At 32.1% G+C, this 25,703-nt stretch overlaps 2 protein-coding genes across 3 annotated transcripts; both read right to left on the reverse strand.

The window, feature by feature from the left end:
• Positions 1-810: 810 nt before the first annotated feature.
• LOC111712711 (gamma-aminobutyric acid receptor subunit pi) lies at positions 811-19,615 on the reverse strand. The gene is made up of 18 exons (XM_023487408.1): positions 19,525-19,615; positions 19,249-19,283; positions 17,083-17,145; positions 16,351-16,403; positions 15,724-15,793; positions 15,173-15,265; positions 14,472-14,557; positions 13,663-13,817; positions 12,679-12,794; positions 11,974-12,090; positions 11,333-11,384; positions 10,821-10,862; positions 9,987-10,030; positions 9,498-9,531; positions 9,150-9,251; positions 2,927-3,032; positions 1,693-1,806; positions 811-895 (listed from the first exon to the last, which is right to left on the reverse strand). Exons 5-18 carry the CDS (start codon positions 15,784-15,786, stop codon positions 880-882), a joined length of 1,140 nt encoding a protein of 379 aa, XP_023343176.1. The 5' UTR covers positions 15,787-15,793; positions 16,351-16,403; positions 17,083-17,145; positions 19,249-19,283; positions 19,525-19,615; the 3' UTR covers positions 811-879.
• A 1,426-nt stretch (positions 19,616-21,041) lies between these two features.
• LOC111712713 (uncharacterized) lies at positions 21,042-24,727 on the reverse strand. Of its 2 annotated transcripts, XM_023487411.1 has the most exons (6): positions 24,576-24,727; positions 23,920-23,996; positions 23,404-23,510; positions 22,903-22,982; positions 22,529-22,582; positions 21,042-21,158 (listed from the first exon to the last, which is right to left on the reverse strand). In XM_023487411.1, the coding sequence occupies exons 1-5, from the start codon at positions 24,712-24,714 to the stop codon at positions 22,542-22,544; spliced, it is 444 nt and encodes a 147-aa protein (XP_023343179.1). In that variant the 5' UTR covers positions 24,715-24,727; the 3' UTR covers positions 21,042-21,158; positions 22,529-22,541. The 2 variants fall into 2 exon arrangements, with proteins under 2 accessions (XP_023343179.1, XP_023343180.1); XM_023487412.1 differs by lacking the exon at positions 22,903-22,982.
• Positions 24,728-25,703: the final 976 nt, after the last annotated feature.

Raw genomic sequence — 25,703 nt, forward strand, 5'->3', positions numbered from 1 at the left:
AGGTAATTCTTCAAAGTTTGGTTCTAAAAGAGGTTATTTCTAATCATTTCAATGAAACGTAATTTGCCAGCTACTTAATTCAAACTAAGAACTGGGAGTGAATGTATAGTAGTATCCCGTCTACGGACCTATGATGAAGAATACTTCTAAGGTCGATCTATCCATTTTATATGGTAGTGTACTATACTTTTTATAAGTAATGTACTAATTATTTCAAGAAACTGAGAAGACATGAAAATCTGCTGGTTTTGGCAATGAAAATCAGCTTTTTTTATGGATTTATTACTTAATCCCTTGAAATAAAAAGTAAACAATTGCTCATCAAAGATCCGACCATGTTAGAATATAATTAGTTTCCAGAGCCCAATACAATCTGAGACTGAATTTAAAGAATTTGAGCCGCGGCTCAAATATGGTTAGTTTCACTTAAAATTGTATTCAATTTTTTTAAGATTTAAGCCGGTGCTTAATGAAACCGGTTTTTGGCGGATTTGAGACGCGGCTCAAATTCTTAAAATTCGAACACTGATTAATTTATTTTTATTTCTGTTAAGGTTCATATATACATACAGGACAGTTATGCTTGTGATTGCTTTTAATTATAACAGTTTAGTGCCTCCATATTTCCTCAGCATTAACTAAATGTGATAAAATCTCCCAACAACTAAATGTGATAAAATCTCCCCACAACTAAATGTGATAAAATCTCCCCACCCAATAAAAGAGATTTTCGTCTTCAATACTGGAATATAACTCTAATTATTATTATTAAATAAGAACAATTATTTGAAGTATCAATCTTTATTTTTACTAAAAACTGATGAACTTCTAATTTATAATGATGTAGCTTCTTATATACTTGATTTTTTAAACTTCAGTTTAATCTCGTAGCAAACTAAAATAAATGAATGAATGGTTTGTTTAAAACAATAGTACAAATATATATCAGAAATTGTTTTTTAATTTTATGAATTTTGTATGATATTTAACTAAAATTTTCACTTACAGGGAGTAATCTATATATAAATTTATCTTGTCTGTTTGTTTGTTTGTATCCAATAAACGTCAAAACAACTGAACCGATCAGTCTCAAATTTTGTGTGGGACCGCACGTGACCCCAGGGAAGATTTATGGTCAATCAGACTTTAAATATATAATCTTAAAATATTTATTTTTATCTTAAATTATTTAATTTTGTAAAATGCGCGAAAAAAATATTTTTAAAACCGCAAATTTTTAAAATTTCTTTTTTATACTGTACAAAGAGAAGATGCTTCCAGATAAAGCCACACTTAAAAGTTGAAAAAAAAGATGGGCGCGAAGCACCCTAAAAGCCTAGTATTAAGTAAACTTTTGTAGCCAAAATAGATCAATTTTAACTGTGGTTTTTTTTTAAAGTGACTAACAGATTTATGAAACAGAGTAAAAGTATAGAAAATTGTCAGAATTTGCCACTTTAGTTTTCTAGAAAGAAAAACAAGGATATGTTTTCACAGTTACTTAGGTAGAGGTAATAAAAGGGGGTACTGTTGTAAATTTTATAAAAATAGAAATTTAATATTTTGCAAATTTTTCTATTTGCTCAGTGAAGTTACATTTTTAAGTGTGGAGGGTGACTTGAAAATAGGCTTAGCTAGTCCCTTGAACCACATCCTTTTGTAAATTTAAATTATTATCAACTAAAAAATCACCTCAATGGCCAATATAGGCAGTTGAAGATAACGAAGAGAAGAGGAAAGATGATTACAAAAGCTGAATCTATGTAGGTTAATTCATTTCCATGCCAGTTCCCAGACTTGGGAGCCCTGCATCAAACAAGAAATACATATAAACAGGGTGTCTGTAAAAAAATTACAATAATTTTAAGTTTGCATCATTTTGAACAGAACTCTTATTGTCCAAAACACTAAAATGAGTTCAAATCATTAACAACTCAGGAAAGCATAAGAGTGTTTCTAAAAACTTTAATTAAGAACTAAAATGTTCTTTTAACATATACCAAGGTTCAATTTTATAGCACCGTCATTGGAAAGTGTTAAAAAATTTTGATGAAAAAAATACTATGTTAAAATCAAAACAGAAATGATTGAATCATTGAAAAATTTATGAAAAAAATTTGATCGAAAACTTTTTAATAGATTCAAAAAAGTTGTAGACAAAAAAAAAAATAAAATAAAAATGAAATCAAGTGTATAATTCGATATTATTCAAAAACATGATGTCAGAAACCATAAAAACAAACAATAAACCATAAAAAAGCTAAAACTCTAAAACATGTTTTAACCTCTACTTAGCTGTTTTGTTAACGGTTTTGTTAACGGTTTCGTAAACGGTTTTGTTAACTGTTTCGTTAATGGTTTTGTTAACGGTTTTGTTAACGGTTTCGTTAAAAATTTTGTTAACAGGTTCGTTAATGGTTTTGTTAACAGTTTCATTAACGGTTAGTGAAACCATTAGAAACATTTCAGTTATTTGTCCGTTGTCTAGATGAATGATTTCTTAAAAGTTCCCGTTTTTTAACGATCACAATAATATCACTGGCGTTAATGGCAACTAATTAAAAAAAGTATAATATAATGTAAAAATAGTTTGAATAATTGATGACAACATTCAAAAACATCAAAACACGAAAAAAAACATCAAAATGCAAAAAGCTCTATAATTCAACACATAAAAGCAAGGGAATTATCAAAAGAAGCTGAATTTTAAACGTCACTATACAAAAAAAGTTATCTTTTGTTTTCTGCAAGTATCATGCAATTATAAGCAGAAAAAAAAGAACTAAAGTCGCCTTTTTCAAAAAACACATCCATTATTTTTTGTTCAAAAACGGATATATCCGTTAGCTATCGATTAAGAAACTAACGGTTTTTGCTGTTCGTTAATTTTCTAAATCCTCCCTTCCGGCCCTACGGATCTACTGACCTATTATTCTCGAAATCTTGTTTAGTCAGCCTATTCTTGATATAGAGTATAGCAGCATATCCAGTTAAAGCACCAAATACAAACAAAATACAGGTGATGATCCATGCTGAAACCAGTAAAAGATCGTTCATATATTTCTTTATATTGATTATGATGAAATGAATGTCATATGTGTTTTATTAGTGTTATTGGACGAAGAACGAATGGTGAAACAAATGTAAAAATAAACCAATTACAAGGTATAATATTAAAATAATAGTTTTGCACACTTTTCAAAAGTCCATTATGAATTATAAAATGTGAATTGCACAAACTCAATGGTTAAATTTATTAAAACGACAAGAACATGAGCAAAAAAGTCAGCCTATAAAGGGAATATCTGCAATATAGACTATATCTTCGCATTTGTATCTTGTGAATTGATGTTAACCAAGGGATGTAATCCGTCGACTTTGCAATAAGGAGAGAGATTGGGGTTCAAAGGAATTCAGTTGTTTAGGTAAAGATTGAATGGTGCCATACAGTACATCAGACAATTATGTATTGCGGCATCTTTTTGTATCCGGTGTACACAGATCTGCAGGTGGTAAGCAATCTCTAACCTTTCTCCGAGTTAACAGATAAAAACTACTTTTATGAATCTTTTGGACATTGTGAACAATAAACAGGTAATTATTCATGCCGAACCCAGTTAAAGATTGTTTATATTTTTAAGGTACCTTTTGATTCAATAAATACCATATCTAATTCACAAAACAACAATAAAGTAATTTACGTCACTCTTTTATCTGCTGCTGTTTCAATAATATGCACCTCAGCCTCTTTGCTTTAATAAAAAATTAACCATTGCAAATAGTTCTTTTGAATATATTAAATTTTTCTATAAATATGGTTTTGGTATCTGTATTCATATAATTGTCAAAACGTTTGAACCAATTTTGGCCAAATTTTATTTTTTGGCATCTCACCTATGAGATGGCTTCTAATTAAAATTTTGCCAAGAAGACAATGTAGATTAAAAAAGAAATCAACATCTATACTTTAAACATTCGCAAGATTATTAGCTTTATGACAAATGGAGAACAATTGGCGCCTTTAAAATCAGCAATCAAAAGCTAACATTATTACTGGAAAAGTGCAATAATTAAAGCATTGGTTACTCTATACAAGACTTCCTCTCCTCGCCCCTTACTCTCTCTGTTCTCTGAGTCAAAGCAAAATATAGAACCTGGAGATTGGCCAGTGCACCCCAGATCTTTCTTGAATACAGACGTAGAGTTTAATCTCCCATTTGTAAATGAAGGCTGGGGGACTTGCACGACAGACAGCTAACAGACAGTTAACAGATAGCTAATAGATAGATCGTTAACATGCCTACCAAAGAACTAAGGAGGACACTGGCCTCCTTCTTCATTGTTATACTGGAATATACATCCTCAGAGTCCCCAATATCACTGAGATATCAGAGGACGCTCTTTACTCTCCAACTGGTTTAGGAGAGACAAACGCAAGGGTTAACCATACTTGTTTGTAGACTTGATCAGGAGCAGAAACTAGGAGGAGCGAGTCCAATACAGACCAGGATATTACTCTCCATCTGGATCTATGAACAGAGACACTGGAGATACAGAAGAGCTAGGACAGCTAGGACAAGCTAGTCCAAATACGGAATAAACTCTATATTCTCAAGCTGGTCCTATTGACAAGGCCACTGGAGATATAGAGCAGCTAGGATATATAGGAAAACTATAGAGGACATCAGCCTCCTTCCCCATCATTATCTACGAATGTCCATCCTCAGATTCCTCAGTCTCATCAAGAGATTTGTATCCTTCAGTTTCTGGGACTAGACCAATTACTCTTGTACCAGCCTGTCTAAACTACCCATAAGGATACAGAAGAGAACTAGGAGATTCAAGATACACTCAGTCTCATCAAGAGATTCATCTCCTTTAGTTTCTAGAACTGGATTAATTGTTCTTGCACCAACCCGTCTGAACAACCCATTGGGATGTCCTGGATACAGAGAAGAACTATAGGATCAACAAGATACAGAGGAGAACTAGGATACCCAAGATATTAGATGTTGCCTTATCCTTATATTAGAGACGCTGATCTTTACAGACAGCTCTTCACATATCTACAGCAGCTAGAAGATCCAGTCAGACTTAGGACTCCAGGAGCATATAGAAGAACAAGATGATCTTGATACAGGAGATGGTGCTCTTTACAGACACCCTTCCACATATCTGTTGTAGAAGCAACAAGAGATAATTTTGGGACAGGAGATGCTGATCTTTACAGACAGCTCTTCACATATCTGTTGCAGGGCACACAGGAGAACTAAGACTTCCCGGACACATAGGATAACTAAGACTTCTAGGACACAACCAATAACTAGGATACCCAGGACACACACAAGAGCTAAAACTTCCAGGACATACACTCTAAAAAATGCAATTTTGGTCTTTAGCATCAGGCATCAAAGTTCTTCTTTCATATTTCAAATTTCTTCTTTCATTACTCAAATTTTGTTAAATATTTTCCAAAATTACAATCTAACAAAACTTGTTAATAGCTTACACATTGTTCTCTCAGCATGTGTCAAACTTTGTTATATGACATCTTTCTTTTGTCATGTGACAGTTTTCTTTCATTGTAATTAGCCGATATTTTAGTTTTGTGTAAGATTAAACAAATTTTGATTTATGATCAATCAAACGTTGAACCATCTGCCGCGCTGGCACGGCTCGCACGGCTGGCTGGATGGGGAGAATCAGCTGACTTTCTAATTAGTGACAGTTTAGTCTGTTAGCCGACAGCGCTTATACCTACGTCAATTCGATCTGGACATTTGGAGATATCAAAAAGATTTAAAGGGAAACCTCCAAGAAACTGGAAGAACAAAATTAAAACTTGTTTAAAGCTTTGTACACTCTCTCAAACTAATGCTTGCATTTTCAATGCTTTGCTTGAAAGAGAGTATCAATGCAAAACCAAATCTTCCATAATTCAGACTGCAGAATCTACTTCTACAAGAATCAAATACGTTGTCTAAATTGGTGATCAATTGATGCCCAGTTCTTTAAGCTTTGAATTGTAATAAAGTGTATTATAAACAGCAAAACTTATGCTGCACGCTACTTTAAAGATTTGTATTAAGATCTTATATTTCTGCCTCATGTATTTGTATTATAAAAAAATGTGATAAACCTTAAACTTATGATGTTTAAATTTTTGTTTTTATCAATTGCATTTTTGCAGATTTATGCGTTTTAAAAACCAATAAATTGTATAAAAAAATTGAAATTTTACATAACAGCCGGATATTTATGTAACAAACTTTGAATCTAGTTAAAACAAATATTGAGAAAATAGGTGGCGCCACCTGTAACAACCTCTTTTGACGGGTCAAGATTCAAAGCTGAATAATCATATAACAAATGATTACATAGTTGAGCAGTAAGTTGAAGGGACATCCAACAAATTTTGACGCATGCTAATTTTTAAACCGCGCAGTGTCGCTGGTTGAATCGACATGAAACAAACTTTGTGAGATGATAATTATATGGAGGCACAGCACAGCGAGCGGACAAAGACCGGTTGATAGATCATGTAACAAACTTTGAATTAAGGCGACTGAAAATACATTCAACAAAATTTGACGAATGATTCTACTAAGGTGTATTTGAGTCCGGTGCTCTAACAAATTTTGTTAGATGAAAATTTGAAATTTCTTAGAGTGTACAAGAGAACTAGGATATCCAGGGCAAACAAATCCAACAACAGACCAGCCGGTACAAACACCGACCAAGATATATTCTCCAGCTGGTTCTGGTTCTGGTTCTGGAGCAGATAGAGTGTTCATACAGAGGAGACTAGATTACCCTGCCAGTACATAACACTCTAAGAAATCTCAAATTTTCATCTAACAAAATTTGTTGGAGCACCGCGCCTCCATATAATTATCATCTCACAAAGTTTGTTTCATGTCGATTCAACCAGCGACACTACGCGGTTTAAAAATTAGCATGCGTCAAAATTAAAATTTGAGTAATGAAAGAAGAAATTTGAAATATGAAAGAAGAACTTTGATGCCTGATGCTAAAGACCAAAATTGCATTTTTTAGAGTGAAGAGGCTGCTCTATACTCTCCAGAGGATTCTGAGTACGGAGATGCTGCTCATTGTAGAGCAGCTTTTTACAGACCTCTTGTGAGTCCAGCAAAGGAAGCAGCTGAGAACACAGTAAGTGCACCCCATATCTTTTAAAATTACAGACGCAGAGTTCAATCTCCCGTTTGTATACAGCTAACAGACAGTTAACAGACAGCTAACATATAGATGAATCTGGAACATGCCTGCCAGGGAACACAGAAGGCCATCAGCATCTTTTCCCATCCTTATAAATGAATATGTATCATCAGATTCATCATTATCCCCAAGAGACACATCTTCTGCAGTTTTAGGAACTGAACCGATTATGCTCATACTCTCCAGTCAGGTCTACCCACCGATTGTAACAGTCCTAGCTAGCCCAACCATGGACCAAGATGTACCAGACAATACTCTATATTCTCGAGCTGGTACTATAAGCAGGGCTACTGGAGATATAGAGCAAGGACAAACAAGTCCAACTAAAGTTAAGCTAGCTCAATTACAAGTCAGAGAAACTTCTCCCAATGACAACAACCAAGATGATAAATAGAGGAAAACTAGACTGTCTCACCAGTAAACCAGGAGCTGCTGTATACTCTGTAGAGGATTCTATAGAAGAACTCAATCTTGCTTGTGGCCAGGAGCAGCTATAATATCAGTATAAACCAATGACTCCAGGAGAGGAGGACGATATCTATTGTCATCCAGATATGGAAAACTGCTCTTTACAGACTGCTCCCATCATCTTGTTGTGGGAACCTCAGACTCAGATTCAGAGTTAGAAGAACTCCTAAGAGATACTCTGGAACCAGGTACTTCTCCAGTTCAATCTCTGACTTCAGATTATCCTTTAACTCCAGGAGCAGCTAGGATAACTGAGAAAGCATTTTATGAAACAGCAGAAGATATGGAAGATGTTGTTGATGAGCTACAAGCTCTAGTTGAAGAATGGCTGCCTTGGTTAAAGGATGATATATCCTCATCTGAATCCTCCAATCCTAGGACTCCTAGTCCAGATATCAAACTAGAGGACATATCTGCATCTGAGGAAGCTGCTTGGGGTGATCCTACTCCCAAACTGCTGAACGAAGCATTTGAGTTTAGAGATTATATGTATGATGATCCATATCTGAATCCTCCAATCCTAGGACTCCGAGTCCAAATATAGAACTAGAAGGTTTATCTAAATCCGAGGAAGTTGCTTGGGTGATCCTACTTCTGAGCTGCTGAACAAAGTATTAAAGTTAAAAGATCCTGAACTGGTACAGTTAAATGAGATGGACGAAGCTGTTCAGGGACATCCTGGTCAGGAGCATCTAAATGAGAGCTTCAAATTTAGAGATCCAGAGCCGCTAAATAAGAGATCTGGATTCATGGTAGCTGCTCAGACAGACACCAAACTGGAACAGTTAATTCAAGGATTCCCTGAAAGAGAGGATTGCATATCAAAAGTATATCAAGACTAGACAGAGAATTGCAACAATTGAGGAGCAGCTCAGAACTTATGATCTTCTCTGGTTTGTCTGACTTCTGCTATATTTCTTTAAACCACAGACTGGATTGGCTGGAGCATTGGAGGAGCTAAAGATACTCAAGGACCTTATAGATGGACAGAGGAATAACGTACTGCATCTAGCTTAAGTGTGGTCTTCTACAAACGCATAAGAAACTGATTCTAACAAGAAGAACCCTAAACAGATGTATTTAGACAAATAAACTAATAAGCTGATAAATTACAATCATTCATACTCTGAGAGAGATATAAATACATATACAGAGCAAACATTATTGGAGTTTATGAAACAAAGTACGGGGACCTAGAGAAAGACATTTGTACACGCCCTAAAGAGAGGGAGCAAATGATTGATCTCAAAAACCTGAAGATTTATTCTGTAATTGTAATCGATAGAATAGCGTTAATCATTACAAAAGGGACGAACAAAATTGCAGCCCATGAGGGGATATAAACCCCATTAGAATTTGTTGAATTAAAGATTACTGTTAAAAACTAATTTTCTGATTTTTAAACATCTTTATTTTTTTGTAAAACTCCTTTTCCAACTTACTTGAAATAGCAGTTAGTCCTTCCACATTAGGAGAGTTAGATGTCACATTGTTAAAGATATTGATCAGCACAAGGAAGATGGTTACGAGGAGGGTCATTCGACCTGAACAAATCATTTCGGTAAAAAAACTTTTTGTTTTTGTTTTGAAAACTTTCAAGTTTGTATGCATTGACATTTTTGTGATTTGTAGAATTAAGACGTAGAATTATTTTTTGTATTCAACATTACGATTAAAATATTTGGATATCTTTAAGTATATTTTTCTAGCTAAATTGTTCTTAAGCAATTTAAGATCTGCAATTATACTATAGTAGATTTGATTTATTTGTTTAGAATTTTTGTTTTAACCTGGTACTATTTCAGGAGGTATTAAGAAGCTGACCTAGAAGTAAAGATAAGAAAATTATAAAATTCCAAGAAATAAAAATCATAAAAATTAATGAAGGAACAACATTTTTACATAAAATTCTAAATATCTAAAAGCATTTGCAGCCTAATGATTATATCTTTTTCAAATTCGAATTTCTGTTAGCAAAAGCTTGCAATATCAAAGGTTTATACCATCAGAATGCAAAAATCAAGGTTTGGAAAAATCGAGTTTGTGTCAAGCACTTAGTTCCTTTACACAATACAGTGTTCAGCGTTTATATCAATACAATGAAGACGACTTTAAGATTTTAGTTTTGATTGCTTTCAAACTTTTTTATAATTTCCATAGAATCTTGAGTTTCCATGTTTAAGTGTATCCAAGTTTATTGAAAGATTCGTCAGAATCAGAATTGAACCCGAAAGTCGTCTTTATTGTATTCATAAATACGACGTCTACTATACACCTACCCAGGATACAAGAACAAAAAGTCCTGATGGCAGATAGTAGTTAACTGAACAAAACAATCTTTTTTAATTTAAAATTTGATATTAGTTTTTTCTCACTCTTGACTAATAAATTGTGGAATCTTTCTTAGNGCAAAGATTCCTTTAACATTTATATATTTTTATATCATAAGAGAACAGTGGTCTAAGCAGTTTGAGATTTTATTCATTTTATAACTTACTTAATTTTAACCTTGACAAATATATTGGCATTTTTCGTTTCTTACTTTGCTTCGCACCTCTGACCCTTTAGCAAAAGTAAATTCCACCTAAAGTCTGACCGCGTCAACCATATTGCACCTATTGAGCGTCTGCTTTATTTACCCAATGTCCGGGCAATACAGTACAAACTGGCACCGGAAAGGTTGACCCGGCTCGGAAATTCAAATGTACTACGGCTGCCCGTGTTGTGTTCATCGTAACGGCATTTTCAGAGTAAAATGGAGCATACTGTAAATACTGTAAATACTGTAAATACGGTAAATACTGTAAATACTGTAAATAGTGTAAATAGTGTAAATAGTGTAAATACTGTAAATACTGTAAATACTGTAAATACTGTAAATACTGTAAATACTGTAAATACTGTAAATACTGTAAATACTGTTAATACTGTAAATACTGTAAATAAATGAAAAATTAAAGATTTACAATAGGATAAACATTTTAAGGTTTTATGGAGGTTTTAAAACGAAAAACCTTGATGAAAAAATAAATCTCTGCATATCAATAACAGTTTTCTTTTTAGCAAAATAACAGTTTAATTAAACAAATCATGAATCTTGGATTGATAGTTTCCTAGATATTTCAAGGAGTTTCGTTGAAGCACCATCTCATAGCCTGAAGAAAATTTAAAATTTTTTAAAAACAATTATTTTTTATTTACCAGAAGATATTCTCCAATGAATGTTCTGTACAACGCGAAAATATGAAAATATTTTGCTTTGTTCAAAATTTTTTTTCTTCAGAATTCTATTTTTAAAATTCAACTATGGCCGGGTGAACTTCAACTTTCGGGAACACTCCCTTTAGTGTTTTAAATGTACAATATCTGATAAATTCTTTTTTTGCATCACTGATTAAAAAAATAAAAATCTATTTAATGGAATTAATTCTTTGCCACAAACTCAAATTGTCTAATCCCTATACTTTTGCAACCTAATGGTGTAAACCTAATTGATATTTTAATAAAACAATTGATATAACAGAATTCATAGAAATATATAAAGTCTACGACATTGGATTGCAAAGACATAAGAAATCAGAGTTTGTGGCAATAACTCATTTCCTTTATTTTTAATGTTGTGTACCTGCAAGTGAATAGTTTCCAATACTTTGCCATACAAACAGTTTATCATCTTCCTTTAATAATTAATATACAGGTTTAAATATAATGATTTAAATTATTATTCATGTTAAATAAAATTCTAGTTCTCTTAAGAGATAACCAAATGTTGAATACAATACAATTCAAGGGTTTGTCGACATTTCATTTATAGAGTGGCAATCCTGATTGAGAACAAGACCTTTTGGGCTTCCACTGAACAAAAATTATCGAGTTTTTTTTCTATTTCACTCGCTTAAAACTTACGATTTTTAATTTCAATTTCTTCACAGTCGTGTCCTGTCGATATGTGCAACAAAGACAAGAAAGGAAATAGCTTCAATTTATCTTTTTTTCAGATGAAAATAACTTCCTCATTGTTTAAAGGTTTAAAGGTTTAAAGGTTTAAAGGTTTAAAGGTTTAAAGGTTTAAAGGTTTAAGGTTTAAAGGTTTAAAGGTTTAAAGGTTTAAAGGTTTAAAGGGTTAAAGGTTTAAAGGTTTAAAGGTTTAAAGGTTTATATAGGTTTAAAGGTTTAAAGGTTTAACCAATGTAAAATAAGACAAACCACTCTACAAATAAAGCATCACATAAAAATATGTTGTGTTAAAGAATATGCTACCCCTACCCCTAGTGGATTTAGAACCACGGTGTAATCCAGAATTGTATTCCGTATTGTATCATCATAGGAGAGGAGAGAAGTAGAAAACTGCATCTTTGCCTCATCATATGCATAACTACCAACCTACACAAATATTAGTATTGGTATCAAAGTAATTAGATATTCGTTGGCTTTGCTATCCTTAATTCAGAACTATTGTGCTATGAATCTCGGGAGCATTCCTCTAAAATGATTTAAGGGATTAATGGGAGTGACCGGCTATGCAAGGTAGTAAAACTGAGTATGCAATGTTGTGGAAAAATTCTTTCCGATTTATTTGAGACATATTGAACTTTTTAAAGATCTGTAAGCAGAAATTTAGAGTAATACTTTGCTTGTCAGTCTGTCTCTTTGTTTGTTTCCAATAAAAGTCAAACAGGCTGAACCGATTAGGCCCAAATTTTGTGTGGGACCCCAGGAAAGGTATAAAGATGATCAAAATTTGAAAAATTTGCCTACAACAAAATTCGATTTTATTAAATTTAAAAAAGTCCAAGATTTTTTTTTATAAAATCCGCGAACTTTTTTGTTTGTTTTTGTTTTACAATGTATACAAAGAGAAATTGTGCACAATTGAAATAAAAGATGGGCGCGAAGCGCCCTAAAAGCCTAGGTTAGATAAATTTATTTATAGTTGCATATATTTTTGTTTTGCTAGCAAAAAAGAAATACCTTAAATTTACAGATTTGACTATCAAGTGGAAAATTATCAAAGCGCATTGGACACCAGAATGTGATGTGGGTTTCCTGGCTGTACAGTATCTCATTTCCATTCACCACAAACAAACCTGTACAGTGTACAGAGCGTTTATACCAATACAATTAAGACGACCTTTTTGAAATCATAAGTTTACAAGTAAACAAGAAAAGAATTTGTTAATTTACAGCTTCTCTTTGTTTTCATTTTTATCTATATCCAAGCTATTTGAAAGCTTGGTAGAAATTGACATTAAAATAGAAAGTCGTCTTCATTGTATTGATATATACGACGACGGATTTACATCAATGTGCAAAAATGCTGTATTGTGAATATTTTTTTTGAATACAAGAAATTGTTGCAGTTTTGTGTAAAAAATTCTTATCAAATAAATCATGGTCTTTAATTGTATATAATATATCTAGAATAAATCATTCCAGAGGCCTAATTTAAATAATTAAAACAGTGTCCCTGATCCACCAAAAAATGGTTCCAATAGAGCGCCGGCTCAAATCTCTAAACACTAAATACAATTTAAAATGGAAGCAACCCTATTTGAGCCGCGGCTTAAATTCTTAAAATTCAGCCTGAGAGTTATTTGTTAAATCATAAAAGACATGAAGTACATTAAGAAAGAAAGTAATAATTATCCCATTTTTACAATACTTGTACGTTAACTTTAATCTCTAGAATACTATATGTAATAAATATTTAGCTCAGAACCCATGTGGGATGTTTTGAACAATAATATTAGAAAATTTAATCATTTGTTTTCAAATATGTTTTGAGGACAAAACTTTTGTATGAGATGGCACTAGACTAGAACCTGAACTAGATTTCTGCATGGACAATTTTGATTTGAAGTGATGAAATCCTTAAAACAGACTTGAGATTAATAAAACAATGATGACTTCCATATTAATTTCAAAATCACAATTAAAGTTACAATTATATGTTACCTGCAAATTTAGTGAATATAGTGAGTATGTTTATCTGTTTAAGAAAGTACACATACACATCAGGAACCCACAGCTCATTGATGAACTTAATATCAATGGGAACATACGGATTCTCAGAGCTATTACTAGGACCAATGATACGGGGTTCTAACCATCTAAATCAAAGGTTTCTGATGAACTTAAAATCATTAGGAACATATGAATTCTCAGAGTTATTACTAGGACCAATGATACGGGGTTCTAACCATCTAAATAAGAACTTCTTGATGAAAATAATATAAATGGTAACATATGCATTCTCAGAGTTATTACTAGGACCAATCATACAAGGTTCCAACCATCTAAATAAGAACCTCTTGATGACATTATCAATAATGGGAACATATAAATTCTTAGAACTTTTACTGCAATCTAAATCTAAATTTGTTGATGAAATTAATTAAAATAGTTTGGAACATATGAATTCACAGAGCTATTACTAGGACCAATGATGGGGGGTTCCATCCATTGAAATAAGAGATTGTTGATGAAATCAATGCACAGCCTGATGCCTGTCTTACAAGGCAAAAAGTACTATATAACACTTTTTTCCAGCAAAGCAAAATCAATGTTTTTGTGGGTTTGTGGGTTTGTGCATGGAGTATATGACTGCTGTTTTCACATTTGCGCATTTGAACAGCTTCTTATAATCAACCAAATTTCAAAATATTAAGATGCAATTGCACATTTTGTTTTTATCATGTAAAGATGTTTTACCCTGTTAGGAAAAATAAGAAAAAAACAAGCCTGTAAATGGGTACTCTATGTACCTGACTCCAAAATACATGGCAAAGGAAACAGTGAATTTGATATCATCAATTTCAAGGATCTGAGTCACGTCCAAGTCAACACTTACCTTGAAAAGGACAAACTCACAAATATTATAATGTGAATAATATGTTATACAATTCTAAAATTGTTTATAATATGTTTATTTTATATTAATGATAATTTTTTATCTGCTCGTTCTTAGTATGCTCATCTCATCATATTTCAAAAGATACTATCATACGATTTACTTTTTAAATGGATTGTATATGATAAACATGAGTATTACAATATGAGCTAATTTCTGACCGTAGGAGTTGTGGAAAGGCCATGCTCGGATTTTTGGCCCGAGGTTTCGTGATAAAAACAATATATATATATATATATATAAATAATCTTATGTTTAATCCGAACAAGATGTCTAAAAATGTTGTTAAAATTAAAATTCACAAATGAATAATAAAAAAACGGTTATTTTAAAGTCAAAATGTATATTTTAAAAAAATGTTAAAATACAAAATCAGAAAAAAGGTAAAAAAATGATTATTGTAATTATTATTTCAAGCTCCCTTTCAATGCAAGAAGCATTGAACACAATAATAATAAGAATAATGTTTTTTAAGACTTATCCTGAAACAATGCTTTAAGAGTTCTTAAAATTTTAGCAAACTTTAACAACATAAGTGTTTAATGGCGGCTGTACCTGCGTTGGGTTTGTTGGAACATCCAGTTTTTTATATGTGTTTAGATCAATACAATATTGCTCAGCACACTTTAACCTCTGCCCAGAGGGGTTCTGGAAATCAATCAATTAAGAAGAATAAATCAAATAATATCATATATAAAAGCAGAGTGACTTAGAATAAGTGTAAATTAGTTTTTTTCCTAAAAGCCAGATAACTTCCCAAATGTGAAATTACCAAGTGGTAACTTCCCAAGTCTGTCCTAGCACCAGCGCTTCGCCACTTAACCTGTTCCAGCTACAGTGCCTGGCCCCCTAGTCTATTGTAGCCGCAGCGTTCAGCCATAAGCGCAGCCTGCGCCGCCTTAGAAGGCCTAGCTTAACCTTTGTGAAATTGCACGATTGGGATTTTTCCCCTTGGAAAATTATCACTTGGGAAGTCTCCCTTGGAAAAATGCCTTTGCGGAAAATCCCTAACACCATAAACATAATGACAGACAAACAAAGAAATGTTATATTTGCCCCTCCCCCTCTCCCATGTGGCATTTTTATCAAATAAGCTATAGCACTACCTGAGCCAAAGCAGAGTTTAGGAACAACAGTGTCGTGAAGGAATTGTAAATCATCCTTTTCATCCTCAATCTATTTCCAATAAGAATTTAAGTTAAGATGCACTCTACACACAAGGATTCGAAGAAAAGTTTTATCAGTGATATTAAAGGCGCAGACCAAGGATTTAATGCAAGGAAAGTTATTTCAGAAGTGTAAGCATCTTTTGTACTGCAGTGTACTGTCTCTGGGCGGTAATGTAAACACAAGATTGATGTTACAGCCTGACATGGGATCCATCTTTCACATTAAAAAATCAATGAAATATTCTGGTCATAGGAAACTATTATGTGAATTATCAAAATTGTCAAAATTTAATGCTTTTAACCTTCTCGGATACTAAACGAACACTGATGCATCTATTCTTGTTTACAAATTCCGCCCAAAGAGAACTGGTTTCATTATGTACGCAGAGTATACACGACCACAATTAACTTTCCTTGCAATAGTACCTTGGCGCAGACCAAGTCTGGAAAAATTATGCGATTAAACCTACCGATAATTACGTCAACAGTCCCTTTATTATTTTGTTTCTAAGAATTACGAGCATATTGAATTTACATGATTTCTATAGATGAGGATGATTTTACCTAATAATTTAACATTTATGCTGATACTGTGGTGAACGGTTTCAACCCCTCGCCTATCAATGAATCAACTCATTTAGGTAATATAGGGATAAAAAAATAGATCAATTTAGTTTCATGCGAAATTTTTTTTTTTTTTAAATTTATCAAAATCTTTAATTTTATGAAAGAAAAACAAAGATATCTTCCCAATCTTATTTCAAATAAAGGTTTGTTAAATTTGTTAAATAGATTGCCACTACAGGGTGGAATTGATTGAGTACAAGTTTAAAAAATAACATCAAAAACACAACTCATTTTGATGCATTTAAACTATGCATATTAAATAAGGTTTCCAATGAGCAATTGGGCAATACTAGAGCAAAACTTTCTCTGTAACTGGGTATCTAAAACTACAAATGAATAAAAATAATACACATTTTGCGATATTTTAATATTATCTTTAAGATATTTTTACTACACTCTGAAGAAAGAAAAAATTGCTACAACTATAGCATTTAAGCTTTTTATTATACATTTTGGAACATAAATGCTTGAAATGTATAATAAAAAGCTTAAATGCTATAGTTGTAGCAATTTTTTCTTTCTTCAGAGTGTAGTAAAAATATCTTAAAGATAATATTAAAATATTGCTTAATGAAAATTTTGATGGAAATTTGTTCTTATTTGTTCTTATAAAGTTGTGAGCTGGGACAATAAAGCGGGCTTTAAGGATATAAAGTTGAAATATTGTTCCTGAAATCCAAATCAGAATAACCAGGAGAACCAGGAGAAGTCCGAGGATGGAGAATGTATAATCTTAAAATATTAGGAATTTCAAGTATGTAAATAATTGACAACATAGAAAAACTAAAGCATCGAAATCGAGCTGCAAACTGCAATTCAATAAAAGTTTGTGAAATTCTATAAAAGTTTGTGAAATTCTGTCAAAGTTTGTGAAATTGTAACAAAGTTTGTGAAATTTTTTTTCAAAGTTTGTGCTATTCTATCAAATTTTGAGCTATTCTATCAAAATAAATTTTTGATATTCTATCAAAGTACCTTTGTGCTATGCTATCAAATTGTGTGCTATTCTATCAAAGTTTGCGATATTTTATCAAAGTTTGTGACTTTCTATCAAAGTTTAGGAGAATATTAAAATTGCCTGACTTTCTTTCAAAGTTTGTGACTTTCTATCAATGTTTGTGAGATTCTATCAAAGTTTGTGATTTTCTATAAAAAAGTCTGTGATAAACTATCTAAATTTGTGAAATTATATCTCAATTGTGTGATATTCTATCAAAGTTTATGATTTTCCATCCAAGTTTGTGAGATTCTATCAAAGCTTGTGACTTTCCATCTAAGTTTGGAAGACTATTAAAGTTTAGGAGGCTGTCAAAAATTGTGATTTTCTAAAAAAAAATGCGTTAGATTCTCTCAAAGTTTGTGAGATTCTGTCAAAGTTTGTGAGATTCTCTCAAAGTTTGTGAGATTCTCTCAAAGTATTTGAGATTCTCTCAAAGTTTGTGAGATTCTCTCAAAGTTTGTGAGATTCTCTCAAAGTTTGTGAGATTCTCTCAAAGTTTGTGAGATTCTCTCAAAGTTTGTGAGATTCTATCAAAGTTTGTGAGATTCTCTCAAAGTTTGTTAGATTGTTTCAAAGTATGAAGGAATATATCAAAGTTTCAGCGACTCTATTAAAGTGTGTGATATTATATCCAAATTTGTTTGATTCATTTGTAATGATTAATGGGTTCAATAAAATACAATCCAGATGTAAATCTTAGGGATTTCTAGATCAATCATTTGCTCCTATGGTTCAGGTGTGTACATATATCTCACTCTGAATCCCCGTACTCTCGTTCTTAAAGATCCTATTAATATTCTTTCTGTAGATATCTCTCATAGTATAAATGAATGGGATTTATCAGTTTCATAGTTTATTTGTTAATTACATCGGTATAAGGTTACTCTTGTTTTAATTAGTTCCTCTAGGTACTCAGGAAGACCACTGTTCAACTAGGGAAAGTATGCTGGTCCTATGATTATCCAGGATGATCCTGAGCATGTTTAACTCCTCCAATGCTCCTCATGGGCCAGTATGTGGTCTAAAGATATCCAAAGGAAGGAAGAGGTCCAAATTGTTAAAATCTCTGAACTGTCTCTCAAGCATAGCAATCCTCAGTCTATTCCTTAGATATTTCCGATGAAAAATCCTCAAAGGTTTCCTTCTGTATCTGTTATCCAGCTGCTCCTGTTCAGGATCCATCTGAGCAGCTTCCCAGAACTCAAACATTTCATTCAGTTGCTCTGGTTCAGGATCTTTGAACTTAAATACCTCATTTAGATGCTCCAGGTAGGGCGTATCTGAGCAGCTTCCTCATCCTCATTCAGCTGCTCTGGTTTAGGATCTCTGAACTTGAATACTTCATTTAGCAGTTCCGGAGTAGGATCCCTCTGAGCAGCTGCATTAAACTCCAATAGATCCTCTAGTTCTATATCTGGGCTAGGAGTCCTTGGCTTTCAGGATCCAGAAGAGGAGATATCATCCTTCAACCAAGGCAGCAGTCCTTCAACAATAGTTTGCAATTGATCCCCACACAACAGCTTCCATATCTTTTGCTGATTCATTGGCTGCTACTGGATTTATCCTAGCCGCCGCTCTAGGAGTTGCTTAGATAAAGGGGTCATTTGTGAGTATCTAATAAAGTTTTTGCAATTATATCAAAGTGTGTGAAATATATCAATCATTCTTATTGGCTGGATTTTTTATGCAACAAATCAGAAACAAAAACAAAATAGGATTCACCCATGTTTCATATTTGAACTTTAAATTCTTTTTAAGTTTTTAATTGGTCAACATTTTTTTTAGGTTCGATAGATCTCACATGACATATTTTTTAAATACTTTGATCAGATCACCTTGGTCTTTTTCGGACTTTTCTTCTTCACTCCAACTAAAATAAAAAGTTTTAAAAAAACATTTTAAAAAGTGCTTTTAAATCACCAACTTTTGACTTTAAGTATTGACGGTATTTCTGCATTTTCAAAATAATTAATTTAGGTTAAAAAACATCAGATGGCGTACATTTTGTTACCAATTTCATTAATTGATATTAATAGGTATCAATCTGTATTTTTCCCGAACAGTCCCTTTAAATCCCGAGTATTGGTTAATTCTCTCTTTAAATAAGTCACCTCCAGATAAGTTTCATCTCTTAGTTTCCTTACAGAGGTCCTTCTTCGAGTAGATTAGATGTACAAGTGATCAGACATCCAACTCTTACTTTCTTCATCTATATATCTATCTATCTATGTATCTATCTATCTATCTATCTATCTATCTATCTTTCAATCTAAACTTATTTATTAAAATATATTTTTCTACAACAATACTGATATTTTTGTAAAACATAAAATGCAATTAATAAGATAATTTTAATCAAAAGTAAAAAAACACTTAAAACAGCTTTAATTTGCACCCACTTCTGGAACAGACACGGCTTTTTACTTTAATCGTCAATTTGACTCATCTCATAATACTCATAAAAGACCGTTAATCTGGGTTTCTTTTATTCTTACTGTTTAGGGTCTAGTTTTAGTAGTTCTTAACTGTTTAGGGTCTAGTTTAGTAGTGCTTAACTGTTTAGGTCTAGTTCAGTGTTCCTTAACTGTATTAGATTTAGTTCAGTGTTCCTTAACTGTATTAGATTTAGTTCAGTGGTTCCTAACTGTATTAGATTTAGTTCAGTGTTTCTTAACTGTATTAGATTTAGTGCAGTGGTTCCTAACTGTTTATATACTTTAATTCAGTAGTTCCTAATTTTATTGGGTCTAGTTGGGTAGTCCCTAACTGTAAAAGGTTTTCTTATGTTTTACTCGGTGCGCCCCCCCCCCCCCTACAAAAATACCCAGTTATGGGTCTGCTCAACTGTGTATGTTCTAGATAAGTAGTCTCAAACTAATACATAACTATAATCTGTAAGAGGCAGGATCCCTAACTGTGAACTTTAAGTTAGGGTCCCTAACTGTAAGCTTTAAAGGGCAGGGTCCCTAATTCTAAATTGTAAGGGACAGGACCCTAACTCTAAACTTAAATGGGCAGGGTCCCTAACTGTAAACTGTACGGGGCAGGGTCCCTAACTTTAAAATGAAAGAGGCAGGGTCCCTAACTGTAAACTGTAAGGGGCAGGGTTCCTAACTGTAAACTGTGAGAGACAAGGTCCCTAGTTGTAAACTGTAAGGAGCAGGTGTTAATAATTCTAAAATTAACTTCATCTTGAGGCAGGATTAATTCTCTCCAACATGCAATTCTGATTTTATAATTTCTACAAACTAAAGTTTATTTAACTTTGAAGGAAACATTAAGACAAAACACATGCTTATTAAGCAACCTTGTAAAGATTTTTAAGAATCAATTTTAACTTTTAGATTTTACTTTTTAGCCGCCATTTCTTTTAAGCACGCGCGCCGTCAAGTACGTTTGCGGATTTTATCGCTTTCATTGATGGATTTCCAACATTTTTGGGTCGGCGAATAAACTTTCCCAGGAGTCATGTAAATTTAGAAAATTTCACTTAAATTTGTTTTTTCTACAATATCAAAATAGCCAAAAAAAATTTGTCGTGGCGACAACTAATGATGATTTCATTTTAATATCTAAATTAAGCAGAACAAATAAAAAAATTTAGATTTTAAAAAAATGACAAAATATGTAGCTGTACTGTAAGTTTATTCATTTAAAAAATTACAAATATGTGTATAACAATAATTTTAGAACTTATAAAAAATCTTCAGTCTTATCCACTATGCAGTATGCAGTCTCCGGAAATCTAGAAAAAGGAGAAGTATTAAAGAAACTGAGGCCGAGTTAAACGAATTTGAGCCGCGGCTCAAGTATGGTTGGTTTCACTTAGAATTGTATTCATTTTTTCAAGATTTAAGCCGGGCGCTCGATTGAAACCGGTTTTTGGGGGATTTGAGACGCTGATTAAATTCATTAAATTCGGACTCTGTTGTAATTTCTAGTGACCTCCACACAGCCGGTTCACTTTATCTGATCAACAAGGTGGAAAATATCGTCGTATTTTTACCTTGAAAAGGGAATAAATTTCACACGGAGAATCACTTGAATTTACGAATGAATATGATCAAGAATAAATGAGATATTCATGTTTTTGATTTGGAAAATTTATAATTTTTAAAAGTGACTGGCGCATTTCTGCTAGAATTTTTTTTTTGAAAAATGTTAGAACTAAAGATTAATCTAATAAAGGTTAAAAAGATACCGATGAATAACAAGCAATGCCTCTTTTTGAATTCATATTGACAGTCCGTTTTAGTGACATACAGGGTGTCCCACGAACCATGACAGTTGGTGAATAGTAAAAATATCTTTTTCCATATTTTGTTAAGTTAATGGTATACCAAAGAGAAATATCACATGGCAGTCATTTATTTCAAAGTAAAGTATATCTGAGTTAAAGATTCTTTTTTACGAATTGAAGTGCAAAAAGTCTTAAATATATAATACAGTGTATGGAAGAAGACATTCAAAACTATTCACCAACTGTCATATTTCGTGGGACACCCTGTACTTCTGAGAGTGCCATTTAAGGTTTAAAACTATCTCAGAACATTTTTTTCTACAATAAAGTTATTCTCAGAAGAAACAAATATTTATTACTTTGGCAAAGAACGATACATTTTTTTCCTTTACTACTTTGTTGTAAAGCAATCAAAGTATCTATAGAGCATAGAGATTTCTTAAAACTTGTCTTTTAGTTCTTAGGTTACAAACTACTTTTTCACGCAGAACTTGTTTGGGTAACTAAACTACTATTTTAGGAATCAAAACTAGCTTTTTAAGCATCAAAACTACATTTCCAGGTTTAAAGAACCTTTACAAACTTTTAAAAAAATGTAAAAATAAGTATGTTGATAAATGTTCTACATTTACTCGGACAAGACAGTGAACTCTATAAAACTTTAGAATAGGAAGAAGGCGACATATACATCTTATATTTGTACTTGTAATAAAGCAAATAGTTTTGTCAATATAAAGCTTGAACATCAACGTGAATTATGTGTTGAACAATTGCAGCGTTTCATTTTCCTGACTATTTTAAATCATGATTAAAGTCGTACAGTCGTCTTCCACAGTTTTATGTGTCTCACTGTATGCCTCGATAAAGTTGAATACCTGTTCTTGTTTTCTACATTGGAAGTTTAATTTTAGGTTCCCCTGCAGGAGGGCCTATGTTTAGACATGTCATTTTTAATTTTAATTTTTTTTTGTGAATTTGCCTTCGTACTCTACAATTTTTTTGTTTTTTCAATAAAAAAGAGAAAATTCTTTTTTTCATACATTTACTTAAAAGTAATTTACGAAAGAACTATCTGCGAAAATATAAACAAAAATAGGCAGTTTACGTTAAGTGAAAAAATATTTTACTAATTTACAAATGTCGTCTTATTGTGGAGAAATCTTCGAAATATTTCACGGAACGGACATATATATGTCGTCTTATTGTGGAGAAATCCTCGAAATATTTCACGGAACGGACATATATATTCCTGTCATTTTCTGATACACAGAGTGCAGTCCCAGGAAATAGTAGAGGGTCAATGCTGCAATACAAAACAACACAACAGCACTAAAAAATATAAATATATTATAATTTTATCCCACACCTTACTAATTTCACTTTTAAAATAATAATTTTTATAAATAATAAGATGACCCATTTTGAATAGCTAAAAAGTTACATGCAGTTTTAAATTTAAGTTTTTAAGAATGTGTAAATACGGAAAATTTTCTAAACATTGTAGTATTTTTTTTTTTTACAGATTTCAAAAGTAAACATGACAATCGATCTCATATCTTTCCAAATTTTATTCGTTGACGAATTTACTAATGTGAACACGTCAGGTTAATTTAGAAATGTCTATTCAATCAAAATAGCAAATTAACGTTCTCTGAATTTCAAAAAACAAGAATAGTCATAAAATCATTGTTTTGTTTCAAAAGTTATTCAATTCAATGCTTCACTTGATTTCCATGTTTATCAAACTTACCCAAAAATGTTTAGAACGACGAAGTTGATGACCCCGTTGATGATGCCGATACACACGTTGAACAGGGAAACACACAGAGCAGGGATCAACAGGTTCTTACTCTTGCCCTGAAGAAAAAAAAATTAAATCATATTAATAAAATATTTTTTTTTCATAAAAATCAAAGTTTTTTTTTGCAATCATTGGGACAAAAATCATTTTAAATTAGCGAATGATTTGATATTCAGAAATCTGCAAGCTGACCAGTTTGAAATAAAAGCTAAGTTTTCAAAATAAAAGATTTGTTAGAGAATGATTTTAGAATTGGGAAAATTGCCGATTTTAATTTTCACTGTTCTGTCAAAATAAGCTAAATATTTTCGACGTAAAACTATTTTTGTTAATTTCGTGGGTTTTACAAATATTTGATTTTTATTAGACCATTTGATAATAGTGTCTGAATCTTGAAGCTGTAAGATAGTTGTAAATCTATGCAAATCATGCAAAAAATCCTTAAAAAAAAACGCAAAAAGTTACCAAATGAATTGTATATGTCGCTAAACCATAAACAATAATAGAGAATCCACACCAGATGCAGCCCCAGATCAGCTGCCCTGAAAACAAAATAGTTTTATTAATTTTTTATAAATAAATTTTTGTCACTTTTAAACTATTTACGTAATTTCAAGTGCGCCTTCAGATAAAGATTCACTACAGCACCCTATTAACCCTAATCCAAGTAACAATGAGGAAATTTTCAGGTCGTTTTTCCATCTTGAAATGTGATGAATTGTGTCAATTTTCTTCCTTGTCTCAGCTGAATAAATGGTTAGGTCAATTTCAGAGAAACCTAAGTAAATTACATGCAAGATTGAAATCTTATAATATGCTATGAATCATAATTCCTTTGATTGAAGCGCTATTGAGAAGAATGTTTTGAATTTCCTATATGTAACCAAATAATTTTTTTTTCTTTTATTTGTGCGTAAAATCAAAGATGGAGGAGCTACAGGGTCACAAAGTTGTACCTTTGATGTCACATAGAATTCACCTTCTCCCTCTTTTTTAGTTCATTGACTAGTTTTGTATGATTCAAATATAGAGAAATTAAATTGTCACGTTTTTCTAAAATCCTTCATTAGTTTCATTTTTAAAGAATTTACCTTGAATTCTCATAATAACCTTCTCCTCACCTAATTCAGTATCATTTATAGCAGCTACAATTACAGCTGCTAGATACACCAGCCATAGAATAGTCAGCAGTGCAGAGCAGTACCTAACATATACACATTTATAGCAGCTACAATTACAGCTGCTAGATACACCATCCATAGAACAGTCAGGAGCGAGGGCAGTAATTTTTTCTTTTATCGCATACAAAAATAAGTATGTATTACATTTGTTCTTTTTTATGAATAAATGAATAAATAAGTGAATATCCTTTTGGATGGTATAATTAACTTTTAATATAATAAACATATTTTTGAAAATATTCAAAGCTGCAACAATTACGTAAACAAATAAAAAATCTTTGTACGTTTATACAGAGCTTTGGATTCTTTTCATGCTTTTAATGCCAAAATACGACCAAACCCTTGTTTTTCACAAACAAATTTTAAAATTAGACTTGCTGTTCATTCAGAGGCATATTCAGGCATTTGTCCAGGTGGGGGGGCTTAATTTTTTTTCTTTCCAGGGGAGAGGTTAAGCTCAAGAAATGGTTATTGGTTATATATCAATAAAATACGTAGTTATAATATATATATCTATTACGCATTCATTAATATCTACAAACTGTAAATTGCGCATTGATACTAAGTTATGCACTGTAAATTTTTAACAAAAAAATTGAAGAAAAAAATTTGGTTATCAAAGTTTATTGTTCGGGTTTAGTACATATGTACTACAAATGCGTTTGTAATATGAGTAATATCTGTTTAAAAGTAATTTGTAATCTCACCACGATCTTCCACAATACACAACGATACCCTTAATTTAAACCTTTATCTGATCAATAAACTAGAAGATATCGTCGTTTATGTGACTTGATCAATATCATTGTTCAATTCTGTCAATTTTCAACAAACGCAAATTGTTTAGTTGAGAAACAAGCTTGAATATGATCAATTTCGTAATTTTTATAATAAAGACTGTAGTTTTTTTGGAAAGTTAAATTGTGAAAAGGTAATTAAGGAAGTGAGTTTTTGACACAAATTTAATTTTCTAATCCCGCGTATCTTTGTAACCTAATGGTGTAAACCTTAGTTATTTCAAACTTTGACTTTGATATAACATAATTCCTAGTTTAAATATCAAAGACC

The sequence above is a fragment of the Eurytemora carolleeae genome, unplaced genomic scaffold (assembly GCF_000591075.1).
Source record: "Eurytemora carolleeae unplaced genomic scaffold, Eaff_2.0 scaffold1316, whole genome shotgun sequence".
NCBI classification, from domain to species: Eukaryota; Metazoa; Arthropoda; class Copepoda; order Calanoida; family Temoridae; genus Eurytemora; species Eurytemora carolleeae.